This window comes from Orbicella franksi, chromosome 1 (genome assembly GCF_964199315.1).
Source record: "Orbicella franksi chromosome 1, jaOrbFran1.1, whole genome shotgun sequence".
NCBI classification, from domain to species: Eukaryota; Metazoa; Cnidaria; class Anthozoa; order Scleractinia; family Merulinidae; genus Orbicella; species Orbicella franksi.
In genome coordinates this window covers 3,066,942-3,091,567 of record NC_138145.1, presented here as the reverse complement: position 1 = coordinate 3,091,567, position 24,626 = coordinate 3,066,942, and the positions used below count along the sequence as shown (strand labels likewise).

Sequence of the window (24,626 nt, the reverse complement as noted above, 5' to 3'; positions counted from 1 at the left end):
AATCTTTGAGGGCTTTGGACTCTTGCTGTAGGTCCTCGATGCTTGCCCACGCGTCACAGATTTCTCTAGTTCATTCAGTGTTGATCTGACGACATTGATTTCATGTTTGAATTCACACGTAAGTTCAGAGAACTGTGTGTGTAGATTGGAGAAATTGTCTTCCATACAAGATTCTATGGCGATTGATTTATGGAGGAGTATTTCCATAGAGATAAGCGAGTCGGTCTCCTGGTTTCCCTCCATTTCCTCGCTCTTCTGTTTGTCTCATTTCAGAGTTGGTCTGTCGGCGGAGCTTGAACTTGACGAACGTTCCGAACGCTTTAACATGAGTACAAGCAGCAAACAACAACTATTTGCAATTAGCCGGAGTATTGATGTTAAAAAGTCATCACTGGTTGCATTTGAGCGAGCCTAAATGGCCAGGTATGGCTCTTCTCAACTAAGGAATCACAGAGCGCGGAGACCACGTCCGTCCGCCATGATTCCTCGCTCGCTGATCGTTTTAAACAACATTGCTAGTCCCTTGATAGTTTTTCCTTGATGCCAAATGAAATCAAAAGGACATTGGAAAATCTCATTGGTAGCAAGTCCTCAAATGGCAACTTAACTGTGCTTAATTAGCAGAGACGATTAGGGAGACGATTAGGCGACCGATTCCGAGAACACCTTCGTGACGTAGAGAAAGACGACAAAAACGCATCTAAACCGGTCGCGAGACACTTTAATCTCCCCAATCATTCTAAGCAACATATGGCAGTCTGCGGCCTTTCCCTACATCAAGGAAGCACGGAAAGCCGCAAAACTCTAGAACAAAATTTTTTTCAAATCAGCACTCTTATCCTCACGGTATCAACGAACGCTTTTCATTCAACTAACTTATTCTGTTCTTTTTCACGTTACCGTGCACCAGCCAATAGCGTAGCTCCATCTTTCTGTATATAAACCACACAAAACCCACAATTCCTCGATTCGCTCCGACAAAGGGCTAAAGCTCGAAACGTCAGCTTTCGAATCTCTTTACGGAGGCCAATTCACATTATCAACCCAGTTGATAAAACCAAATTATCTTATTTTCAAACATCATTGCTAGTCAGTTGGCATAGTCTGTATAATGTAATACATATGAAATCAAAAGGACACTGGAAAATCTTATTGTTAACAAATCCTCAAACCGCAACTCAATAAATTGTAATGTGTCGAAGTCACGTATCATGATGGAATGGCACAATAGCTGCCGAGCTATGAAACAACTCGGCAAATTTAATTCGTGACACAGTGGCCGCTGAGCTAAATAACACGGCAAATTAATTTTGTGACACGGTATGGTCGCCGAAGTAATTCGCTTAAAGGAGAAGGTCACTCCAAAAAGCTTACTTTTTGTCTCCCTATAGCAATTAAACATTCAGCTTTTCCACCCACCGAAGTTTCAGCCTCTGAAGTGCCCGCTATCCTGAAGAAATTCGTCTCGAAAGAAGCTCTAAGTGACGTCATTCCGTCCGACTCGAAATTGGAGGTAAGGAGAAAAACCGGCAACAGAATCGGTATCCTTCACAAGGTCAGCAAAACTATTTTTTCAAGCGATTATCAAAATGATATGGTTCAAGAGCAGCCATAACGTACCCAGAGTGGAAGTTAAAAGGCTTGTCGGAAATCATTTGAACAAAATCTCTCGGACGGATTGACGTCACGAAAACGCAGCCTGGGTGCTGAGTACTGTTCAAAATGGCGGGAACGATGTTCGAAGTTTGGGCTTCTTTGGAGATAAATTTCATAAGGAAAACCTGCTGAAACTTCGGTGGGTGGCTAAACTTAGTGCAAGGTTTTTATTAGAGTTGACAAAAAATATACGTCTTTTGGAGTGACCTTCTCCTTTAAAAACTCGATACCGTTATTTTGCGGCACAATGGCCGCCGAGCTAAAAAAATACTTGATGCATTTATTTTGTGACAACAAGCCATGGTCATGTTGCTCAATGTCTGCTCAGAGCACTGACTGCTCAGTTGATGTTTTCTTTTGATTCAACAAAACAGAACCGAAGGCGAGAAGACTATTGACAACAAAACGCCAATTTAACATCCAATGAAAGGAAGAAACAACACAGCACGACAGAACGGTTGAAAAATGGAAAATAATTACCTTGAAAACTGCGACCAAGTGAGGCCAAAAAGCTGAGCAAAGACGTACAGTGACAACGCAGTATGGCAAGAACTGGCAGCGATTACGTCCTAAACTGTAGCAATGGCTCCAATCAGTTGAAATTACTAGTACCAGTCTACCTGTCAGACTATCCCTGACTATTGTGTGACATGATACCTACTAAAAATAAACCCAAAAAGCAAACAAAAGAATAAACTCGAAAATATACATTAATATAGAATTTTAGAATGTTCAAACTTTAATTAATATAACATTATAATTAAGGCGTTTCTCAGGACAACATATACTCTTTTATTTCCTTTCATTGTTTGCCAATATTTCAATTTTAATTTTTAAGAGAATTTTATAATACTATTAATGAAAATTTTTAAGTGTCCCCAATTAGCCCACATGGGCTAAATACATTGACATTTAAGTAAAGTTCTTACTTACTTAAGGCAAAAATTTAAAGCTCGGAATCGATTTGGGTTCTTGAAAAAATACCTAAAATCTTCTAGCCCGTCAAAAACAATAGTTGCAAACTTGAATTGTTTATTCTTCAAAGCGTTTCTTCTAATTGAAGGTGCATGACTGTTACGTCATGTTTTGATCAATCAACCCCCGCCAACACGTAAACTCAGCATGAATTCAAAACGTAAGCAAAACAACAAAGTTAAATTTTAGCTTGGAGGCAATTTTAAAGCTCCCATTCGATTTGCGTTCATGAAAATCTTCAAGCTCGCCCAAAGAGAAATTCGCTTTGGTTTGCAAAATTTCATAGTTCAGGCTCAGCCCGTACTTCTCAATACTACCGTCAAATGCGATATTACAGTCAATGCTAAGTTCTGTTGGTTATTTTTTAATTTACTATCAATGAACTCTGACCGAAAAGCAAACGATAAAAGTTTCAGTTTTAATCAGGAGCCATAATCGATTATGGCCCCTGTTTTAATGCAACACGCGTAGTTACGTAATCTAAAACGATATAAGCGCCTGCACTATTTACTTCTGCATTGATTCCTAACGTTTTATTTGCTAGCAAAAATAGCACAGAAATTATGCAAGTAAAACAAATTTAAATAAAACATCATAAGCATCATATTCCAAAATCGTCATCGAACAAGTGATAAGGCATCCTTGGCTTTGACGAAATTGTTGTGACATCCGATACTGAACCGGTATAGTTCAGTCTATTGGCCATTTCCGAGTTACCTTGTGCCTCTGTTTCAGGACGAGTCTCCGTGCAAAGCCTTTCTTATGAAAATAAGTTTGATTTGCACGAAAATGGACCTGTAGGCAGAACTCATTTTCATACGAATGGTTTCGCACGAAGGCTCGTTTTAAAACAGAGCCAAACCAACCCTGAAATGTCCTATTGATGTTCCGATACTCGCGGTTAATATCCATGTATATCTAACAAACAATGGCTCTTTCAGTGTGTGGTGCAACCCGAACTGATAGTCCAGGCCGAGAAATACTGGCTTGTGAAATACTTGTTAAATACTTGTGAGATACTGGCTTGTGAAACCTTGTGTGGTGCAACCTGCAACGCAAGGTGGCCTTGCGAAAGCGTATTAGCTTCGGTGCAAACCGCACGAGCCGAGCCGAGCCTGGATATCTATTGGCTTGCGTGAGCAAAACAACCTCTGAATCGACGAGAAAACTTGCTCAGCAACACCTGAATGAAATAACAAAGAGTATTGAAACGAGGAAACGAGGAATCTCGTAATATAAGCTTTTCGCGAGGACAGTGCAGTTAATTTCCAATAACAAAGCAGCACGACAAAGCAATTGAAAAATACAGATGTAGCAATGGTCGCCTTACTCGAAAACAATCACGCGAAATACTAGTACCCGGTCTATCTCTCAGGCTACCCATGCTCACAGAGATCTGTCACGTGACATCACGTCTTCAAACCCTCAAGATAGTCGCCGGCTATGTGGGATTAGGCAGTACATTGCATAATACAAATGAATATATGAAAGAGCATATATTTGGACTGCGGAAAAAGATATGAAGACATGATTGATTATCGCAGTTATGCACTCAACTTAAGCAGCTGTGGAATTAAAGCCTGAAAAATCCCGTTCAGGCCTGATTTTTTTCTTTTTCTTTTTTTTTTTTTTTTTTCAGGCTTTAATTTCACAGCTGCTTAATTTGTGTGCATAACTGCGATGATCAATCATGTCTTCACATAACCACACACATGCCACATGTGGCATAATCCCACAAAAACTGTGAATGTTAATGACGAACTAAAATAGTGTCATAGATGTTGGCCCATTCGAAGCCATTGTTTCCTCAAAGAGGGCTTACATAGCCAAGTCTCCATTGCCTTGCTTGTGGGACCTTTGAACCTGTTGCTTTCCGTGAAATAATTTTTTTTTGCACTTAATTTATTATGACTTTTTAAATGATTGATTTTAAATGCAAACAAAATGATCCAGATGCGAGTTGCTAAAGCTCAAATACAACCGTAATAGCAGCTGCCTGCAAATTCATAATATTTGGTTTTAGCAACACAGAACGATAGCCACTTGATACACAGAAGTTTCGTTTTCCATGTTAATGTCTCAATATTGGATTTCTGGTCTCCTAGACCAATCAAACGGCAGTCGACCACCTTAAAAGGAACTGTTTTGCATATGTCTTCTCGCTCTAAGTATTTTTTGAAGTTTGTTGTACCTGTCAGAATATATGGCCAAGCAACAATAAGTAGCGAATACATAACAAGTCAGTATAGTGATACGAAAGAAAAAATAATAATAAAAAAAAAAAAGCGAAGCGCTAGGATCACTTATATTTGAAGCATGTTTCAGCAGCACATAACCCTGATAAACTTGTGTGTGTACCCAAAGAAATGCCATCTCTGTGTATGATTGCACATAATTGGTTAAAACTTCGAGGGAAAGACAAATATATTGATATACTTGTCATATAGACCAGACAGACCCAACCAATCACTAGCACCTTACTATACAACACGTATTTTATTTTCTATTTTGTAAAATCGCCTGAAAAACGAACAAACAAACAAACAAAAAAACGTCTCTAATCCCGACCTCACCACTGACGGCTCTCTTCAAAGAACTAGATTAAACGTCTTGTATATCAGTGTCTATAGCTAAGTTAATTACAGTCTTCATTCGGTTAAACAAAAAGACGAATTCTTTGAAGTTCTTCAACTTCTGATAGGATTCGCTCACACAATCCTGGTTCAATTTTATCCTTGTCGTCTCGGGTACATTAACTAAAAGACAAGTTGAGACGATTACACAGTTTTTGTCCTATTCAACTTAAACTTATAAGAAATATAGCAATTCTGGCTGCGGATTGGAAAAACAAAACTCGTCACGAAATATAATTGGGTTGGCAATCGCCATTATCAATATGTTCAATTTCATTTCACTCTTCTACGATAGTACACCATAGACGTCTTTTAATCTCCTTCTTAATGTCTCTCTTGAAGAAAGCGTAAGCTACAGGATTAATGGCGGAGTTTAAAACTAACAGAGGTAGTTTATATTCCTGATCATTACATACTCCGAGTTTGAAAATAAATACTAACGAACAGCGAATATAAAGTCCGTAACACAGTACAAACAAGCCTATAACAACTGCTGTTATTTTGACCGCGGATTTTTCTTGAATTTTAAAAGAAACGCGATGATGGTTGAAACGTAACTGTCTTGCTCTGGAGCGGGCGGCACGCTCGTGCTTACAAAGAACTTGTAACATGAATGCGAAGCTCGCTATCAAAATAAAACAGGGGAGAAGCTCAAAAAATATCACCGTTACCCAATTCAGAGAGTCCCAGAAATGAGGGTTTTTTAAAATAAAAAAGTTCAGTGAGAAAACAATTCTATGGGCGAGTGGGATTGCCCAAGATAAGGAAACCATTTGAATTACACGGCGGCGCTTCATGAAGGTCAGGTATTTGAAAGGCTTGACAACTGCAATGTATCTATCCACTACTAAGCTGCACAAGTTCATCACTGAGGCGTAGCTGAACAGCAACCTTAGAGAACTTATCCAGGAAAGTTGTCGCTTGCACCCAGTTGCCATCTCACAGAAGAAAATTGATGGAACAACGCTCATCCCGACAGAGAAGTCTGCCACTGCCAGTGAAACCACAAACGCGTTGGTTTTGGTGCGAAGCTGCCGTTTGCTGCAAACAAGAAAGATAATAAATCCATTTCCAGCTATCGTTAGGATGGAAAGAAACCAACCAAGAATCCAAAACCAGGTTTCCATAATCCCGGCCACAAGCTGTTAGTTTGAGAAACTTCTAAACACCGATGTGAAAACAATAATTTCTGAAACTTAATACATTTCAAAGCCACCTGTTCACCTTCTATTAAGACTTTCTCTTGACGTATCAGCGTATGAGATAAAGATGGGTTATTGACCAAGCGTGGGGTTAAGATAGCTCAATATTAGCAAAGTTTATTGATGCATATGTAGTGGGGGCCCACAAGCTTGAACAACAAAAGAGTTTTCATGCACTTTACACCAATAAGTAATTTGGATAAGGATTTGGTTCCTGTTGCGCGCTCGTAGAGGAAGTCAAATGAATAACCACAATCATTGTGCATGGTTAGAAAAATAAGTAATCTATAGCCTTCATTACGTCATTGGTGACTTCCTTTAATTTGTTTTGAAGCAGTTAAGCTTAAAGAAAAAGACAGCATTTATCGAAAATACGCTTGAAGTTTTTAAAGCGAAATTGTCTGAGGAGGTGTGCCCCCACTCCCCCGCCCCCCGCTGAGGAAGTTCTTCAATGAAATTTTTAATTATATCTCTTGTTTTACAAACATTTCTTTTAACCAAAGCGATTCAATACAAACAGCATTGAGTTTTGAGTTCCACATTTCCCAGGAAAGCTTCTTGTAAATCAAAACGGCTGAGAAATAAGAACTTTTAAACAAAACACGTTAACGAAGAATGTGTATTTAAACACACGTGGAAGAGGTAATATATATCACTTTATTGGCGCGATTTACTATGCAAATGAGTACCGGATATTCCAAATCAAATGGAAGTTCAAATTTACTAGAGCCTTTCTTTATTGTCACAAAATCAAGTATCAATCAATTCTTTGGCTCATACGTATACACTAGTCAATAATGTACACGCGTGGCTATCGTATATTAGTAGTATTCTACTAGTATACTAATGCAAATGCTGTAATCTGATTGGCTGAGCCATTGAACACTATCAGCCATTGGTGTGCAGTGGCTAGCGGTCGTCTAGGAAATGCGACGTTTTTTTTCGTTTTTCCAAAGTTTTGGAGGAAGATTTTGATGCAGACGGATAATTAAATTCCTGAGAAGTCTAAACGAAGGACATCTACGGTTTCTTGACTTTTAAAAAAGTTGGAATTTTTGAAAAAAACTGTTGCGCGCGTGCACGCAACTTCAATTTTAAATGACAATTCAACTCGAGCGATCTTTTTCAGGCGCATAGTTTAATAATACGTCAAGAAATAATTGGAAACCATCATTTGGAGTAAATTATAGTAAGAATTCTACTATGCTCGATCGTGCCTGCAAAGAGCATGTAACATTGATGCAAAGCAAAATAACAAAATCAGACATGGATGGAACTCAAGAAATATCACGTGTATCCAAAACAGTGAGTCAAATATCAGAGGTACTTTAAAAACACGCCAATTTAGTGCTGCAAAAATACTGAACGAAACTCGAATTCCCCAAGATAGGGAAACAGTTTGATTACTCGTCGGCGCGTCATAACGGTCAAGTATTTTAAAGGCTTGACAATCCACCGTAGGAAAAACGATGGCGGCTGTAAATTTTACCACAATGCCTTGCGAACCTAACACAGCCTATAAGGCACTAAGAAAGCCAAATGTTTATAATGTTTGTCCCTGTACAAAGGACATTGAGTAGCCCGGGTTTGAAGATTTTATAACGTTTCTGTACGTTTTTATAAACGTTTTCAAAGTTGTCGTACGCTAAGAACTGTGGGTACGGTAAATGTACTAGTCGCCATCTTTTTTCCTACGGAGGATTGCTACGGACCTATCCAGTACCAAAACGCACAAGTTGATCACGGACGCGTAACCGAACAGTCACCTAAACTAAGATATCCAGTAAGACTGTGTGTTGCACCCAATCGCTATCTCACAGAAGAACGTTGGTGGAACAACGCTCATCCCGACACAGAAGTCCGCCACTGCCAGTGAAACTACAAACGCGTTGGTTTCCGAGAAGCTGCCGTTTGCTGCAAACAAGAAAGATAATAAATCCATTTCCAGCTATCGTTAGGATGGAAAGAAACCAGCCAAGAATCCAACCTTGGTGTGAAAATCAAACCGATCGACATATGGCATAGCGTAAATATATTTTAAAGACACCTGCACGTTTGGTTTTAATATTTTAACTTGCCAAATTAAAATGAGGTAATAGCAATTATTGCATATTGCTGGAAACCCGAGCATTTAATAATCAGTAATATTAACAGTGATGGTGAAATTCTCTTGTTTTTATGACTGATGTTGTTTAAGGAGGGATGAAAGGAAGAAACGCATATTAGACAATGTCTTGAACACATTAGAGGCATTAACCTACAAACGTCAACTAGTCACTGGGAAACTTGAAATTCATCAGCTGAAAAACACCCGTTGGGTTTTACTAAGATGCCCCTTTTACGGCTACACACTGTAGCAGTGTATAAACTGTTGGTGCTCATAGGCTTACAATCCAACAAATGATGTGACTAATTTGACCGTATAAGTACTGAGACTCCAAGAATATGGTTGTGCCTCTACTAACTATGGTTGTGCTTCTCAGCTTTTAGAATTTCGAGTTGAGTTTAACAACCTTTTGTATATCAACTGCATAATATGTTAAAAGATCAAAATATTCAGTAGCGGAGTATAAAATTGGACAAGAGTATACTGATTGTATCTAAGTTGCCAGTGCAAACCCGGCCATGAGGCATTGTGGGTAATACAATAAAGGAAGATCCTTTCCTGTTCAGAAGAATACCGCAGTGCGACAATTACGTTCTAAGCAGAACATGTCTTACGTCCGAAGTCGTTTGACGAATATACCCAGCGCCAAACTGTGAAATTGCAACCAAAACTTACGTTAAAAAAAATAATAAAAATAAAATAAAATAAACTGTCAAATATTGCCAAAAAAAAAGACAACAACTTACGTTGAGGTGGTGGAGGTTAAGGCGGCCTAATGTTAAAACCAAGAGATAAAGATAGCTTCTATTGAGGATGAGTAACTCAATTAGGTAGACAGGGGGGTCTGGGCCTGGTGCACCGAATTCCTTGGACACCAAGGGATTATGATGGATGTAGTAGATTATGAGGTGTAGTAGCCGAAAATGAAAAGTGTTGTGGAAAGAAACTGCAAGAAAATTCTTTGGATGGCAAGATATGACCCCTGTTGCCATAACCCGCGCCTCCTGCGAAGACTAAACACCATGCCAACAAAGACGCGGAAAAAGTTCATTGTAGACTTGATGGGTCCACTACCAACAGTAGAGCCCTACTGTGACTGTAGAGAATTAAAACACATGAAGAGAAAGAAGGATGTGTAGTGGGAAACACAGTTAGACGTCTTCTCAGTTCTTGTGCACGTGCCTGGTGAGTCATTTCACTGGCCATGGCGATAGGCCATGATGTGGAAAATGTTTGAATGAGCTGGAAATCAAGAACAAATTAACAAGACTGGTCGGACGGAACGCCAATCAATAGCAAAAACAACTCTAAAATACTCTTATTTCAACGTACAGCTCGAATACTAGCTTACGACTCCAAAAGAGTACAACTCGAATGGAGCTCACACTATACACGCTATTCGCTCGAATCACAAGGGTCGATGAATAATTATGCTACACACAAAATTCTCACGAAATGTTTCACGAAATTATTAGTCTTAAACAATGTCTTCCGAACAAAGACGATTCCATTGTAGCTGAAAAAAAATGAGGAAGAGGACATAGGAATAAATCATTTCTAAGAGCAATTCAGTGAAGCACGAGCTCAAGGGGAAAATCCGCGAATCTTCGAAATATCGTCTCGCATACAGGACATAACCTTCCATCATGATTATTCTGTGTTTGTATAGGAGGAAGATCCAAGCCAACATGCCAAAGGTTAACGTTGAGGTCAATGATCAGTGCAGTAACGTCTCGAAAGTAATGATTCTGTTATGACTCAAGAGAGGTTTGATTTATTGAGTGATTGGTCATTTAAGCGACTGGTTAACTGTTTCTTGGATTGGCTGGCTGATTGGTTGGTTGACTGGCTGGTTCCCAGGCCAGTTGATTGGTTGATTGTTTGAATTTCTGGTGACCATTTCCATCGATAGATTTAACACGCTCGGGTTTCTCGACACCTTTGATCGTGCCTTATCTAGTTGATAAGGCACGCGATAGCCGGGTGGCAGTTTGATTTGTTGCTTGGTATTTTGGTTGGCTGGTTGGCTATTTTCTTTTAATGGTCAACTTGTTCTTGTCCAGTCGAACGTTACCTATATGACACGGGTGCTAAACACTTATTGAATCTACAAGTCTGCCAAAGTAGCTAATTTTTGATAACTTTTCAGTTCTATAAATTAACGAGGCCTAGCATTTTGTGTTCTATTGCGTTCACGCTCCTTAATCCTCTGCAGTTTCTGCAATGTATTTGGCCTCCTGCGTCAACGAAGATGAACTACGTTGACAACACTAACTCAAACACAGATCGCCCTCTTTGCTTTTTGTTTTCTGTTTTTAATGCCGTAAGTTGTCTGCATTTTGTGAAGAATACATGACTGTTTCTTTATAACTGATTATTAGCTTTTCGCTGCTTTTTTAAACCTTTAGTGACTACCATTGCGAGGTATTCATTTATTTTAGAATAATTCTAAGATAGCCCCTTCTTTGCTCATCTAGAATGATGAAGTAGGGTGTTTCTCTTAGGAATTTTGAAGACAGGTATACAAAATCCTAATGAAAGAAACATCTATTCCGCAATCAACAACCTTTGAAAAATATTCGCCAATTTCTTTTTCATTCATCCAAATGAGTTAATTAGAACCCCAGTAAAGTCTCTCATTTTTATGGCTTATTTTAATTGACGAAGGATAATTGGAAACCAAATAAAATGGTTGCAGAAATGCGTCTTCTTAATTAAACTAAAACACCTATAGGGTCAAACATTCGGTGTATTAAATTAGCTTTTAATTATAACTACAGCCACTTTTATGGTGACTGACATTTTCACGTCATTGTGTTGGTTTTCTAATCTCCTCGTCCAATCAAAGGCCATCTAACCACCTGAATGACGTTGTTTCCCATATATTTGTTGTTTTTTTAAATCTTTTGTAGTTTGTGTTCACAGTGGTCTTGCAATATATATATGTTGTGAAATAATACCTCACTAAGTGTAAATAATACTGCTGTACGTCTCGAATTCGTCTTTAATTCTAACGATTCACTTAAAACCAAAATAACAAATACAGAAATTAATGAATACGAACTTAAACTTAAATAAACTGCAAATACAACAATACGAAAAACAGCAAAAAATAGAAAGGAAAAACGAGATTACTTGCAAGATCTGTACGGCACTCCGGAACTGACAACGACTGAATACAATACTGAACGCTTTTAAACGGAATTTTGAACTAAAAGAATAAACTTAGCGAGGTTACGTAATAAACAATAGACGATTAGATAACACGACGTGAAAAAAGTAATTTGCATTTAAAACTGCACAAAAAAGGTACGCAAAAAATTAACCTTTAACAACAAAGACAAAACAAAAAAGAAAAGGCGACCAAAAACGGAAAAATTTAACTCTCGTAGCTACATTAAGTGCAAAAAATATTACAATACATATATATATAGTTTTGTTATTTACAATGATCATTAAAATTAAAAAAAAAAAAGTAGAACGTTTAGTTTCGTCGAGTTGAACATTTTGTGAACATGTACCGAGAGGGAGTGGAAGTACATAATCCGATACCTTTGCCGAGCAAAGGTAAAATTGGGAAGAACAAAATACAATCAACTAAAGAAACAAGTTGTTATGCTACATGGAATTATTTTCGCTCTCCTTTCTGTCGATGAAGAAACATTTACACCGATGGTTATGGAAGGCTACCTAGCCTTCAAAAATGATCTAACAGTCTCCGTTACAAAGTTCAAAGAAAACCTGAAAGATAAATAAGAATTTCGTCGCTCGTTAAACACTCCTGAAGGAGCCTCACTTTCTACAATAATTGTCTTCATAACACGATCGATATTTTCTTTTACTTTTTTGCCATAACACAGCAGATGGATCGTTTAATCTCCTTCTTTATGTCTTTCTTATAGAAAGCGTACGCTACAGGATTAACGGCAGAGTTTAAAACTAGAAACGTTATTTTATATTCCTCATCATTACAATTTCCCGTCTTTAAGATATGTGCAAAAGTGCAGCGAATATAAAATCCATAACACAGTAGAAACAAGCCTATTACAACTGCCATTATTTTGACGGCGGATTTCTCCTGAGTTTTAAACAAAACGCCATGATTGAACCGCAACTGTTTTGTTATGGTGCGAGTAGCTCGATCGTGTTTGAAAATAACAAGTAACATTGATATCAAGCCGACTATCAAAACAAAGCACGGAAGAACCTCAAAAAATATAACACTTATCCAGACTATAATGTGAAGAAGAAGGGATGTTTTGAAAATAGACCAGTTTAGTATATCAACCATTCTAACGGCCACCTGGATTCCCCAAGATAAGGAAACCATTTGAACAACACGGCGGCGCGTCATAAAAGTCAAATATTTCAAAGGCTTGACAACTGCAATGTATCTGTCCCCTACTAAGCTGCACAAGTTTGTCACTGACGCGTAGCTGAACAGCAACCTTAAAGACTTCATCCAATAGAATTGTGTGCTACACCCAGTTGCCATCTCACAGAAGAACATTGGTGGAACAACGCTCATCCTGACACAGAAGTCCGCCACTGCCAATGAAATCACAAACGCGTTGGTTTTAGTGCGAAGCTGCCGTTTGCTGCAAACAAGGAAGATAATATATCCATTTCCAGCCATCGTTAGGATGGAAAGAAACCATCCAAGAATCCAAAACCAGGTTTCCATTTTAGAGAGGCTGCTAGGTTTACTTTTTGGTCATCGAGATAAATCTACAATTGACGTGAAAATCATATTTTCCAAAATACAATATCTTTTAAAGACACCTGTTCATGTTTGCACTAAAATTGCACCTTGACGTATTGAAATGAGGTACAGACAATTGGAGCAGGTGGTTGAAATCTCGGCATTCATTTTATATGACAAATAATTCCTATTTTATGAACAAACTAGCTTAGATAAAAGCAAAAGACACTCTTTGGAAGACTGATAAACGTTATCGTAATTGCACTGAGCATGCAGTGTTTAATCTTTTGGTCTCTTGAAAACGTAATTTAGGGACGGGGAAACCTAGGGACACCATCTTGTGAATAGATGAATCTATTAAACCAAGACAAAATTGGTTTCCTGAGAGAAATACTTGCCAGCTGTGTTCGATTCTTTCTTTTGAAAAAAATTTCATCGATAGCCAGCTCTGTGAATCAACTTTGTTCTTGATTAGTTTCCTAACCCTCGCTGAGATAAGTAGATTGCGATAAAAAGATGTGAATAATAACAATAATAAAAAGGTATTGTATCTCAAAGCGATGGGGAATCTATTATCAAGAGGGAGTAGACCAGACTCCAGAATTTTACAACCCCGAAACTAAGTTGCAAATGTTTTTTGAAAGCGCTGGCGAAAACGACTGACAATTAAATGAAACTTTGTTTAAATGGTTATTTTTTTCGAGGGGGATGGGGTTATTTCTTTTTGTTTGCTTTTTAAGAAGGCGGTCATTAGAGAAGCAGTTGGTGTTTGTTGCTGTATCCGAGAAATACATATGGCGCATAAACACAGCTTTTGTGGCTCTGAACCATATCGTTTGTTACTGCCTTCATGACTCGCTGGGCGGCGTTCTAGTTAGGCAGCTCCTGCCACTTCACTTCCCCGCCGGGAAGACAAACTAAGGGTGCGTTTCTTTAAGAAAATCCAAGATTGGATTCTTAAATCCGAAAGAATCCGAAAAGGTATTTTGCGTTTCTTTACTGAACCGATCAATCCAAGATCTCTCGGATCATGGTGCGTTGAAGGAACCGAAGAATCCACTCTGGAAGTGGATTCTTCGGTTCCTTTAAGAATCCAATCTTGGATTTTCTTAAAGAAACGCACGCTTGGCCTATGTTATTCTTTGATGTCCTTAAAGGGTGCTAATCTCAGTATTCTTTAATCGGAAATGTTTACCTGTGTGTTGTACTAAGTCTACCAATACTCTAGCTCATGGTCTACTAGGACTTCAGTACCTTTCGTTGACTGAATTTGCGATATTTGGTTTCCGTAGCACATTAATTTCTTGCAACCGTTATGATGTTTGGGACATTCTAGTCCACCAGACTTACGAAGTGGCGTCATTGCGTGTTTTTGTCATCCCTTGATGACCTTCATTTGGGCTCGCGAGCTCGATGCACTTGAAGGCATCGAGACAGTGCAGGAATCGGTTGTACACAGGCGCATTCTGACAGTGATATGATCGATGGCAAAATAAGTCCTTGTGAGTGGAGGAAACCAGGGTATTTATTGCTAGTGTACAGTTTCCACCGTCAAGTTTATTCCGATCTAAACATCCGTCCTGCTTTCAATAGCCCTTTTGCCGTACATGTCATAGCCAACACCTCTTTTCCTGTGATAACAACGGTCGGAATCGTTGGTGGAACTAATAGGATATTGTACTGATCTCACATCATCCGATGGGTGGTCAAAACTGTACCAATTGTCCAAACCAAGTCCAAACCTGGCTGCTTGCATCTGACGAGGAACGTGTTTCTACAGGGCAAGAACTTCCTTGGATGCCACGTGTGTGCTTTCAATGGCTTTCTTGTTTGACTGGGCCAAGTATGCACAACTCTTTTAAAAATTCTATGATTGTGGAAATAATGTGAAAAGAAGAGTTGAGCATGAGTCTCTCCCTCCAATAGCCGAATGTAATCGCTGATCATGTTCCATTCTTGCTTTCCCCATTTCCTTGCACTTCTGGGAATATTTAGAGACATAGATAGGCCCGACAGTTCAACGTGTATCTACCAAACAGGCTTAATGAAGGTAGGTAACTTGGCACAACGTGGGTCAAGGTATTATCTGAAGATAGCCTATTGGCATAGGATGGACGTCTCGACGTACTGCTTTGTTAAGCTCGGTAAGATCAACGCAAACGCGCACCCTGGAATCACGCTTTTGCGCCCCTGCAACGTCTGGGACACTATTCTGTTAACTCGTTAACTGACCCAATCAGACTCTTTGTCTCAAGCGTTCAATCTATTCCCGTAATTTCTTTGTAAGTGGTAAGCAGCAGTGATACTTGGTACGAAGTGCCCAGGGCAAGGGAAATGGCCACTTTCATCCAACGATTACCAGAGGGAGATCCTTTACTCTGACAAGTTGTTTATCCATTGCAGACACAAGTATCAGAAATACATGCGCTCCTTTGCCAATGCACCATATATGTGTCAGCCCCCTAGCGGTCTTGGTTCTGCATCTTGAGCTGACATGCTATTTTGACTCGGCCGAAGAAGATTAATGGGTGTTATTAGCTGGAATCGCTATGGATGCATTGAAAACGGGAGTGTGAATTGGGCAAAGTTGCTTTCCATGAGATGTGGGACTTGACTAAGCCTCAGTTTGCATAACTTGGTTGAACATGTTAACAGTTTACTCGTCGCTACTATGAAACAATTCCTCATTATCTCTTAGATAGCTACATAGTCCCTCTGGGGGGCTACAGACAATTGCAGTATCTTTAGTATCCGCACTGTTTGTTCAGAAATAACTTCTTTTAGGTTCTTACTTGTTCTTTGTCAGTCGGTTTTGATTTCAGTTTAAGGGTCCGGCTAACTCCTTCGCTTCCTAACGCTTTCCAACTTTTGTTCTTTGAACTTACCTTTTTTAGATTTTCTTTTCGGTGAAAATATCTTCATGGCTTTTCTACGTAAAATGGGAGCTCCCACGTCTTAACACCTTATATTGTAACCGTCCTCCTGACAATAACAAATACATTTGTCTTCAACAGCTTCCTCGCAGATATAACCAGGACATTTTCATCGGTAGCTTGTATAGGCTGTCATTTAAGAACCAAAATCCTCTCGTTGCGTAAGATAAGGGTCCTGTTTTGAAACGTGATCGTCAAATTTAACCAAAGTGGTCACGTAGTTGACCGTTGTCTTGGTTTTCGGCAGGGTAAGCTTGTGAAACGCGGGTACATTCCAAAACCTGACTCGTCAATGTGATCTAGTAGTACCCCATCTTTATTTCATTAGGTTCTTCCGATTGCCTTGAGGTACACATTAACGTTTTGTTTTCATTTTTTCACGAAGAGCAAGCTTTCTCGTTGAAACTTCCAGCAAATGTATACCACGCCATTTTTGTTTTAAATCATGTGAAAAAGAAATATTTTGAGACTGTTAAACTGCTCGTCCGGCTAATCCGAGCACATTTTGCTCTAGACAAACTTCGAGAATTCCCTAATTTCTAAACCATACTGTACAGCGTAAAAACACCGGAATCTTTATCATGTTACCTAAGACATTATTTTCATTGTTCACTTGCACCCAGCCTCTCACTGGTTAGAAACGTTTACAGCTACAGTACCTCTGAGATCACTGCATTTGCCAGGAGCAAATAATCAGAATAATTAGCGACGACCCATACTCAATAGGCCATTTTCGATATATTAAAATTCTAACATGGTTCCGAGGCTTGGGGGAATAAAACAAAAGAAATTAATTGTTCATCACTTACCCTCGATGTGATTCCTTTTGTTTTCTTCCCCCAAGCCTCGGAGCTAAGTTAGAATCTTAATATATCGGAAATGGTCTATTCAGGAATCAATGGACTAACGGAAAGGCTGTTGCAAAAATAGTCAGAGGAAGAGAGGGTGTCTCCGGGGCAGATAGACGATATCATTTAAGCGCAGGATATTTTGATGACAAGGGGAGTTTATTAAGATCACATCTTTATTTTATCTTTAAAGCGGAGATATCCAAAACTTACCAATTAGAGGATTACCAGGAGGGCGACCATAGGAGGCATTGCAAAACGTCTAGATTCTCTTATTTTTCAATCTGCCATTTAAAACATACTATCGCTAGAGCCAGAATGGCTGCAAATTCAATTATATTGCCAAGCTTGAAACCAGTTGGTGGAAAACCTGCCTCAAACGATCCGCTCAACATTTGGAATATTTATTTACTGACGTTTGTTTGGTCGGGTGGCAAAACAACACGAAATATCTCTTTCAATATTCAGCGTGTTCCAGAGGGTGGCAAATGGTTTTTGCGGGATCGCCCCAAAATTAGCAGCGTGAGATTGTGGATTGTGTGTGTTCATATAGTGCAAGACGGAGTTACGCTATCGTAGAAAGCATATAGCAACAGAAAATACATGAATTATTTAATTAACCACTGAAAAATGCATAAAATCCTTCATCGAGCCAAAATTTGCTTGTTAGAGACTAGGATAGGTCAATTGGACAGAATTATGGAGAAAAGAGAAAGCTTTGGAAAAAATGTGCTTTTCTTTAAACGAAAAACCTTCGTTGATCCCTTGGAGAGCCAAGGTACTGAGTTCAAAGTTAAATTTCTGTTCGGAATTGTCTGGTCTTTCATTGTTTTAGGACGTTCCAGTCCATCAGGCGCTACATATCAGACTTTATAAATTTAGTGTATCTTAATTTTACCCTCAAAATTTCAAGGCAATGTCAAGATCAAACAAAACGAGAGTAAGAGAACAAGCTGGAGCTGTCTTAGCTCCCCCTTGCGATCGCGCCTCTTTAATATCCTGTAAACGCTTGTTGGCAGACTAAAACCAAACACGTCAAAATAGATCGACCTATTTGCTCTTGCTTTAAATGACGAACTTTATCTTCGATTATCTGCAAGGTTATAATTTCAACTTACTGATTCATTTTTTGTTTACTTTTAATATTACCTTTTTGATGTTTCTCTACAGTCTCTACCTTAGTATAACTTTTTCCTTAAAACTAAACTATAAAAGCAGCCAGAGAGTGTTTATTTTGTTGATTTTGAAACATCTCAACGCGTGGTTGATCTCTGTTTTGTGATGCTCCGAGCAAACGAAGCTCATCTGTTGACAAAACGCAATTTAATGTTTAATTTTGCAGGAAAAAGAGAAAAAACACTACTGAATAAAATATAAATAGCCGGAATAATAACTTTTAAAACCATTTGTTTTTATTAATCATTCTCTGTCAGCATTTTGGTTAATTCTCCTATTCTCATGACTATTTTCGATAGAAAGATGACTTGTTGTGGAGAGAAATAAAATGGACAAGAGGTCCTGTGCTAAATTAAAGCTAAAACCATAAACACAGGTGTTTACTGAGTTAAGACATCCGGTGCAATTAGTATAGAACGATAACCACTTGTTAGAGACAATTATTATGTGTTGGTTTTCTACTTAATCAATCAAACGGCAATAGGCCACTTTCAATGAAGTTGTTTTGCTTCAACGTCTTTCATATTCTTTGCAGTCTGCCGTCAGAAATGTCGGTAATTGTCAAAAAACTAATATTGCTTTAATAATTAGCGAACCGCAGAGACAAAGCTTTTGACTATAAGGATCATAACAGCTGAAAAACGAAACCTTAAACCACTTTTTCTATGCCCCGAAAAAATAAGCCTTTCTCAGTCTTGCTAATCATGAGACGAATAGCTGTGGAAGTTTTAGGATGTACACATCAAAAAATATACCAAAAAAAAACTACAACAACAAAAAAAACGAACAAAGGTCGAAGGCAGCATACGCCAGTCCTCGATCAAATACAACTTTTGCTGATCGGTTTATTACCGGTTTTGCAATAAGATGAACATAAGGAGCACTTCGGAAAGGCATTCAGCTCATAGCATTCCTTAATTATTAGTTATTAATTCCTGGTCATGGGCTACAGGAAATACACATACACTTGATTTGCGTAGGAAACGCTAATACTTAGGTTTTGTCATTGTTTCTGCAATATTGGCTTCTTCCACTGGAAACAGACAGGGTATATTCTTATATCATATTCACTCTTCCAACCAACTGCAAAGCCACCATATTTTGCCATATGATTTTATTTTCTTTTTTTCTTAAGAGTAGAATATACATTATGGAAATTCTCTTTACAGAGCCAAAACTCCTATAACAGCCGGTGTCCCTTGCAAAGTTATACTTTCAAAGACAACATAACCTCGAAAAAAAATTGATAGCTACACATTTCTCTCAACATCTCCTTTCCGCTCGTTATTTTAACTTTCTATGGTAAAACAGTTGTTAACAGGCAGGCAGCACCTAGCTTCTTTCCTTTACGCAACTGATACATGATTTAATCTCCTTCTTGATGTCCCTCTTTAAAAAACCGTAAGCTACAGGATTAATGGCGGAGTTTAATACTAACAGAGGTATTTTATATTCCTCATCATTACATTCACCGTTTTTTAAAATAATTACTAACGTACAGCGAATATAAAATCCATAACATAGTAAAACCAAGCCTATAACAACTGCCATTAACTTAACCGACGCTGCGGATTTCCCCTGAGTTTTAAACAAAATGTGATGGTTAAAACGTAACTGTTTTGCTCTGGTGCGAGTACGAATAGCATATAACATAGATGAAAAGCAAAATATTAGAAGGAGGCATGGAAGGAATTCAAAAAATACCACAGATACCCAAAAACTGATATTAAATAAAAGAAATATTTTTAAAATATACCAGTTTAGTCCGGAAATCGTAGCATGGGCAACTCGGATGCCCCAAGATACGGAAACCATTTGAATAACGCGGCGGCGCGTCATAAAAGTCAAATATTTTAAAGGCTTGACAACTGCAATGTATCTATCCAATACTAAGCTGCACAGGTTCGCCACTGACGCGAATCCGAAAAGCCACCTCACCAAATTGATCTCGTAAGACTGTGGGTCACACCCAGTTGCCATCTCACAGAAGAACTTTGGTGGAACAACGCTCATCCCGACACAGAAGTCCGCCACTGCCAGTGAAACCACAAACGCGTTAGTTTTGGTGTAAAGCTGCCGTTTGCTGCAAACAAGGAAGATAATAAATCCATTTCCAGCCATCGTTAGGATGGAAAGAGACCAGCCAAGAATCCAAAACCAGGTTTCCATTTTTCAAGTTTTACTTGTTGATCATTGAGGAACTTCCACACACTAAATGATATGAATTGTTTCAGGAATATAATTTTAAATACATCTACTCACTTTTTCTTGACGCATTATACTGACGTATCAAAATAATGGGATAATAATCAATTTATGCTCATGGTTGATATACCGATTGATTAACTGCACTTGTGGCTAATGTTTCTGAATTTATAACTAACAAAATATAAAGCAAAAACAAAGAAGGCCTAATTTTAACAATTTTTTTTGTTTCAACAGCCAATACTTCAGAAATTTAGTTTGTGTTCGATCGCTTTTGTTAGATGAGTTTTTTCGCGTTCAGCTGGGAAGATTAGTTTTTGGTTGACATGGTTTACAAAATTACTCAACCGTTATCAACCAGGATGAAACGGTTAAAAATGCGAGGGTAGCAACTGCTGTTATTTCTGAACGCTTTTTATCTCGGCTCGTGGCGCGTTACTCGATCCGTATGATACACTGGATACGAAAGAAATAGCACAATCTATAACGGTGTAAATCAACGAAAATGCGGCAGTCCCGAGTTGTTTAGCATGCGCGATTAGCGAACATAAGACTCTTATTGTTTGCGATGGTTGTGCGAAAACGTGGGGTTTGTCTAGAATGTCTCCCTGTAAAGGTTGAGAAAGCACGAAGAACGTGACAGCGTGGCAGCCGCCCGCATATGCATGTTGGCCGGCATGTTACGAACAGGTAGAAGTCTGATATACACTATAGTTCAAGATTAGAAAAGGTTTTTATATAGGGAGACTTGAACCGTCTGAAGTAAAACTGGGTGCTGTTAGAACTTTTATTCTAATTCAACAAGACAGTTAATGAAGAGGATCTGCAGCCGAGAACATCCATTTGATGTTTATTGAAAAGAATTTATCAGCTGTAACAATTAGCATAAGTTGATGAGTTAGTTTTGACCTGTTTCAGACATGTTGTGACTCTTCTCATGAATTTCTAATTTTCGGACTGAGTTAACCGGCATTTAACTATACCTGTTCGATTTTTGCTTGTTTTGGTGTTTCTCCATCTTACCAAATTGCAATTGTACGGTAATTTTAAGTAGTTTCCTTCGAGTACAACTAAACTAAAGCAGCCATGAATCGTTTATCTTGTTAATTTTGAAACATCGCGGAAAACACTTTTAAACCAGATAATCCCCACTAACAATAACTTTTACAATAATTTCGTAATTAACTCTCTTTTAAGTCAAGTAGCACGAAGGTAAATTCTCTTACTTGTAAGATTTACTTCGTTGAAAAAGTCTTTTTCGGACCCAAATAAGATGTGCCTTGGCTATAGCTAAAAATAAAAATACAGGTGTTTATAGCTGTTAAACATCCGGTGCAATTAGCCCATAATAGGCACAGACATTTTTTGTTCTTGTAAAAAAAAAACTGACAATATTCAGAGAGGAAGCCACATCAGCCTTCGCTGGTTTTTATGCGAGTGTTCTATTTTGGTCGAATTGGAATTTGGAGATGTTGGGTTTTGTGGAGAGAGGAAAACTTGAGAAGCCAGCGCAAAACCCTCGGAGCAAAGCGAAGAGCAAAACAAAAAAAATAAAAGCGTGTTGTTAAATAAAGTGGCTGTTTAGTTGGAGCGATATCATATAACAATATGCCTTATTGAAATCATTTCGCAATTAGTTCAGCCTTGACCAATCATTGAGTGGTCAGCCACCCGACTTCAATGACATGGGATCGCTTGCGGGTCCTCTATATCCTTTGAATTTTGCTGTCGGAGCTGTCGAGTCAGGCAATTGTGGACACTAATATTGTTATATTAACCTGTGCACCCCAGAATAAAGCACCTGAGTAAAATGGTCTTAAATGATCATAAATGCTGAAAATTAAACCTTCGAGTAACCTTCGAGTAACCTTCGAGTAAATATTTTAAGAAATATGCACAAAAAGAGACAAAGATAAATAACCAACTAAACGTCGAAAGCAACATAAATTAATCCTCACACGGCATACAGGAACACTGCGAATCAATTGCGAATCAATTTGCTTTTCAGTTTTGCACTGATAGGACTGAACAAAAGAAACGCTTCTGAAAAGGCATGCAGCTCGCCTAGGTTTGGTGGGAAACACCAGTTCTTTATTGTTTTATATGCATTTTATGCATTTTTCGCCTCCACGTTTTGGAAACAAATAGAGCATGTTGTTGTATGATATTCTGTCAGATGAAAAATGTATTCCATGGACAGTTCTCTTGACAGTGTCCAAAGCTAAGTTTAAGTCAAATCACTGTAAAAGCTTATAAAGTCTTTTTCCCCTCGTAATCAGTTGTTTCAGTAAAATTGAATTGAAGGCAGGTAAAAGAGGTAAAACATTTTAATTAATCTCTTAACATTCTAGGTATATTTCTGTTCCAAGTCTACTATATAGCTAATAATAAAAACCAATTCTTTACTCCGACAATAAATAAAGACACTCCTAAGGGTGTTTTCTGGACTAAACTGAACAATTGTTCCCATGTTTCATGAAAAGTCCTGCGTTTCACGCTTCACGGATGACACAAAAGATGCGTCTTTTAATCTCCTTCTTGATGTCTCTCTTAAAGAAAGCGTAAGCTACAGGATTAATGGCGGAGTTTAAAAGTAACAAAGGTATTTTATACTCCTTGTCATTACAGCTCTTGTCCTTTAAAAGAATTATAAACGAGCAGCGAATATAAAACCCGTAACACAGTAGAAACAAGCCTATAACAACTGCCATCATTTTGACCGCGGATTTCTCCTTAGTTTTAAAGGAAGCACGATGATTGAAACTTAACTGTTTTGCTGTGGTTCGGGCAGCACGCTCGTGCTTGCGAACAGCATGTAACATAGATAGAAAGTAAAATATCAAAATTAAACAAGGAACAAGCTCAAAAAATACCACACATATCCAAAGTATGATGCTAGGAAGAAGCGAATTTTTCAACAAAAAAAAGTTTAGACTGTGAACCATTCGAACGGCCACTTGGATTCCCCAAGATAAGAAAACCATTTGAATAACACGGCGGCGCGTCATAAAAGTCAAATATTTTAAGGGCTTGACAACTGCAATGTATCTATCCAATACTAAGCTGCACAGGTTCGCCACTGACGCGAATCCGAAAAGCCACCTCACCAACTTGATCTCGAAAGACTGTGGGTCACACCCAGTTGCCATCTCACAGAAGAACTTTGGTGGAACAACGCTCATCCCGACACAGAAGTCCGCCACTGCCAGTGAAACCACAAACGCGTTAGTTTTGGTGCGAAGCCGCCGTTTGCTGCAAACAAGGAAGATAATAAATCCATTTCCAGCCATCGTTAGGATGGAAAGAGACCAGCCAAGAATCCAAAACCAGGTTTCCATTTTTCAAGTTTTACTTGTTGATCATTGAGGAACTTCCACACACTAAATGATATGAATTGTTTCAGGAATATAATTTTAAATACATCTACTCACTTTTTCTTGACGCATTATACTGACGTATCAAAATAATGGGATAATAATCAATTTATGCTCATGGTTGATATACCGATTGATTAACTGCACTTGTGGCTAATGTTTCTGAATTTATAACTAACAAAATATAAAGCAAAAACAAAGAAGGCCTAATTTTAACAATTTTTTTTGTTTCAACAGCCAATACTTCAGAAATTTAGTTTGTGTTCGATCGCTTTTGTTAGATGAGTTTTTTCGCGTTCAGCTGGGAAGATTAGTTTTTGGTTGACATGGTTTACAAAATTACTCAACCGTTATCAACCAGGATGAAACGGTTAAAAATGCGAGGGTAGCAACTGCTGTTATTTCTGAACGCTTTTTATCTCGGCTCGTGGCGCGTTACTCGATCCGTATGATACACTGGATACGAAAGAAATAGCACAATCTATAACGGTGTAAATCAACGAAAATGCGGCAGTCCCGAGCTGTTTAGCATGCGCGATTAGCGAACATAAGACTCTTATTGTTTGCGATGGTTGTGCGAAAACGTGGGGTTTGTCTAGAATGTCTCCCTGTAAAGGTTGAGAAAGCACGAAGAACGTGACAGCGTGGCAGCCGCCCGCATATGCATGTTGGCCGGCATGTTACGAACAGGTAGAAGTCTGATATACACTATAGTTCAAGATTAGAAAAGGTTTTTATATAGGGAGACTTGAACCGTCTGAAGTAAAACTGGGTGCTGTTAGAACTTTTATTCTAATTCAACAAGACAGTTAATG

General features: G+C 38.5%; 4 protein-coding genes across 4 annotated transcripts; all 4 read right to left on the bottom strand.

Annotated features, from left to right (window-relative positions):
* Positions 1-4,593: 4,593 nt before the first annotated feature.
* On the bottom strand, positions 4,594-7,006 carry LOC145482625 (octopamine receptor beta-2R-like). Its single transcript, XM_081461235.1, has one exon. The coding sequence runs from the start codon at positions 6,389-6,391 to the stop codon at positions 5,543-5,545; it is 849 nt and encodes a 282-aa protein (XP_081317361.1). The 5' UTR covers positions 6,392-7,006; the 3' UTR covers positions 4,594-5,542.
* A 5,148-nt stretch (positions 7,007-12,154) lies between these two features.
* On the bottom strand, positions 12,155-13,345 carry LOC145482616 (octopamine receptor beta-2R-like). Its single transcript, XM_081461225.1, has one exon. It carries the CDS (start codon positions 13,255-13,257, stop codon positions 12,412-12,414), a length of 846 nt encoding a protein of 281 aa, XP_081317351.1. The 5' UTR covers positions 13,258-13,345; the 3' UTR covers positions 12,155-12,411.
* Positions 13,346-19,484: 6,139 nt separating this feature from the next.
* Positions 19,485-20,401, bottom strand: LOC145482606 (trace amine-associated receptor 5-like). Its single transcript, XM_081461214.1, has one exon. It carries the CDS (start codon positions 20,399-20,401, stop codon positions 19,565-19,567), a length of 837 nt encoding a protein of 278 aa, XP_081317340.1. The 3' UTR covers positions 19,485-19,564.
* Positions 20,402-22,903: 2,502 nt separating this feature from the next.
* Positions 22,904-23,775, bottom strand: LOC145482597 (octopamine receptor beta-2R-like). Its single transcript, XM_081461204.1, has one exon. It carries the CDS (start codon positions 23,773-23,775, stop codon positions 22,930-22,932), a length of 846 nt encoding a protein of 281 aa, XP_081317330.1. The 3' UTR covers positions 22,904-22,929.
* Between the last annotated feature and the right edge of the window lie 851 nt (positions 23,776-24,626).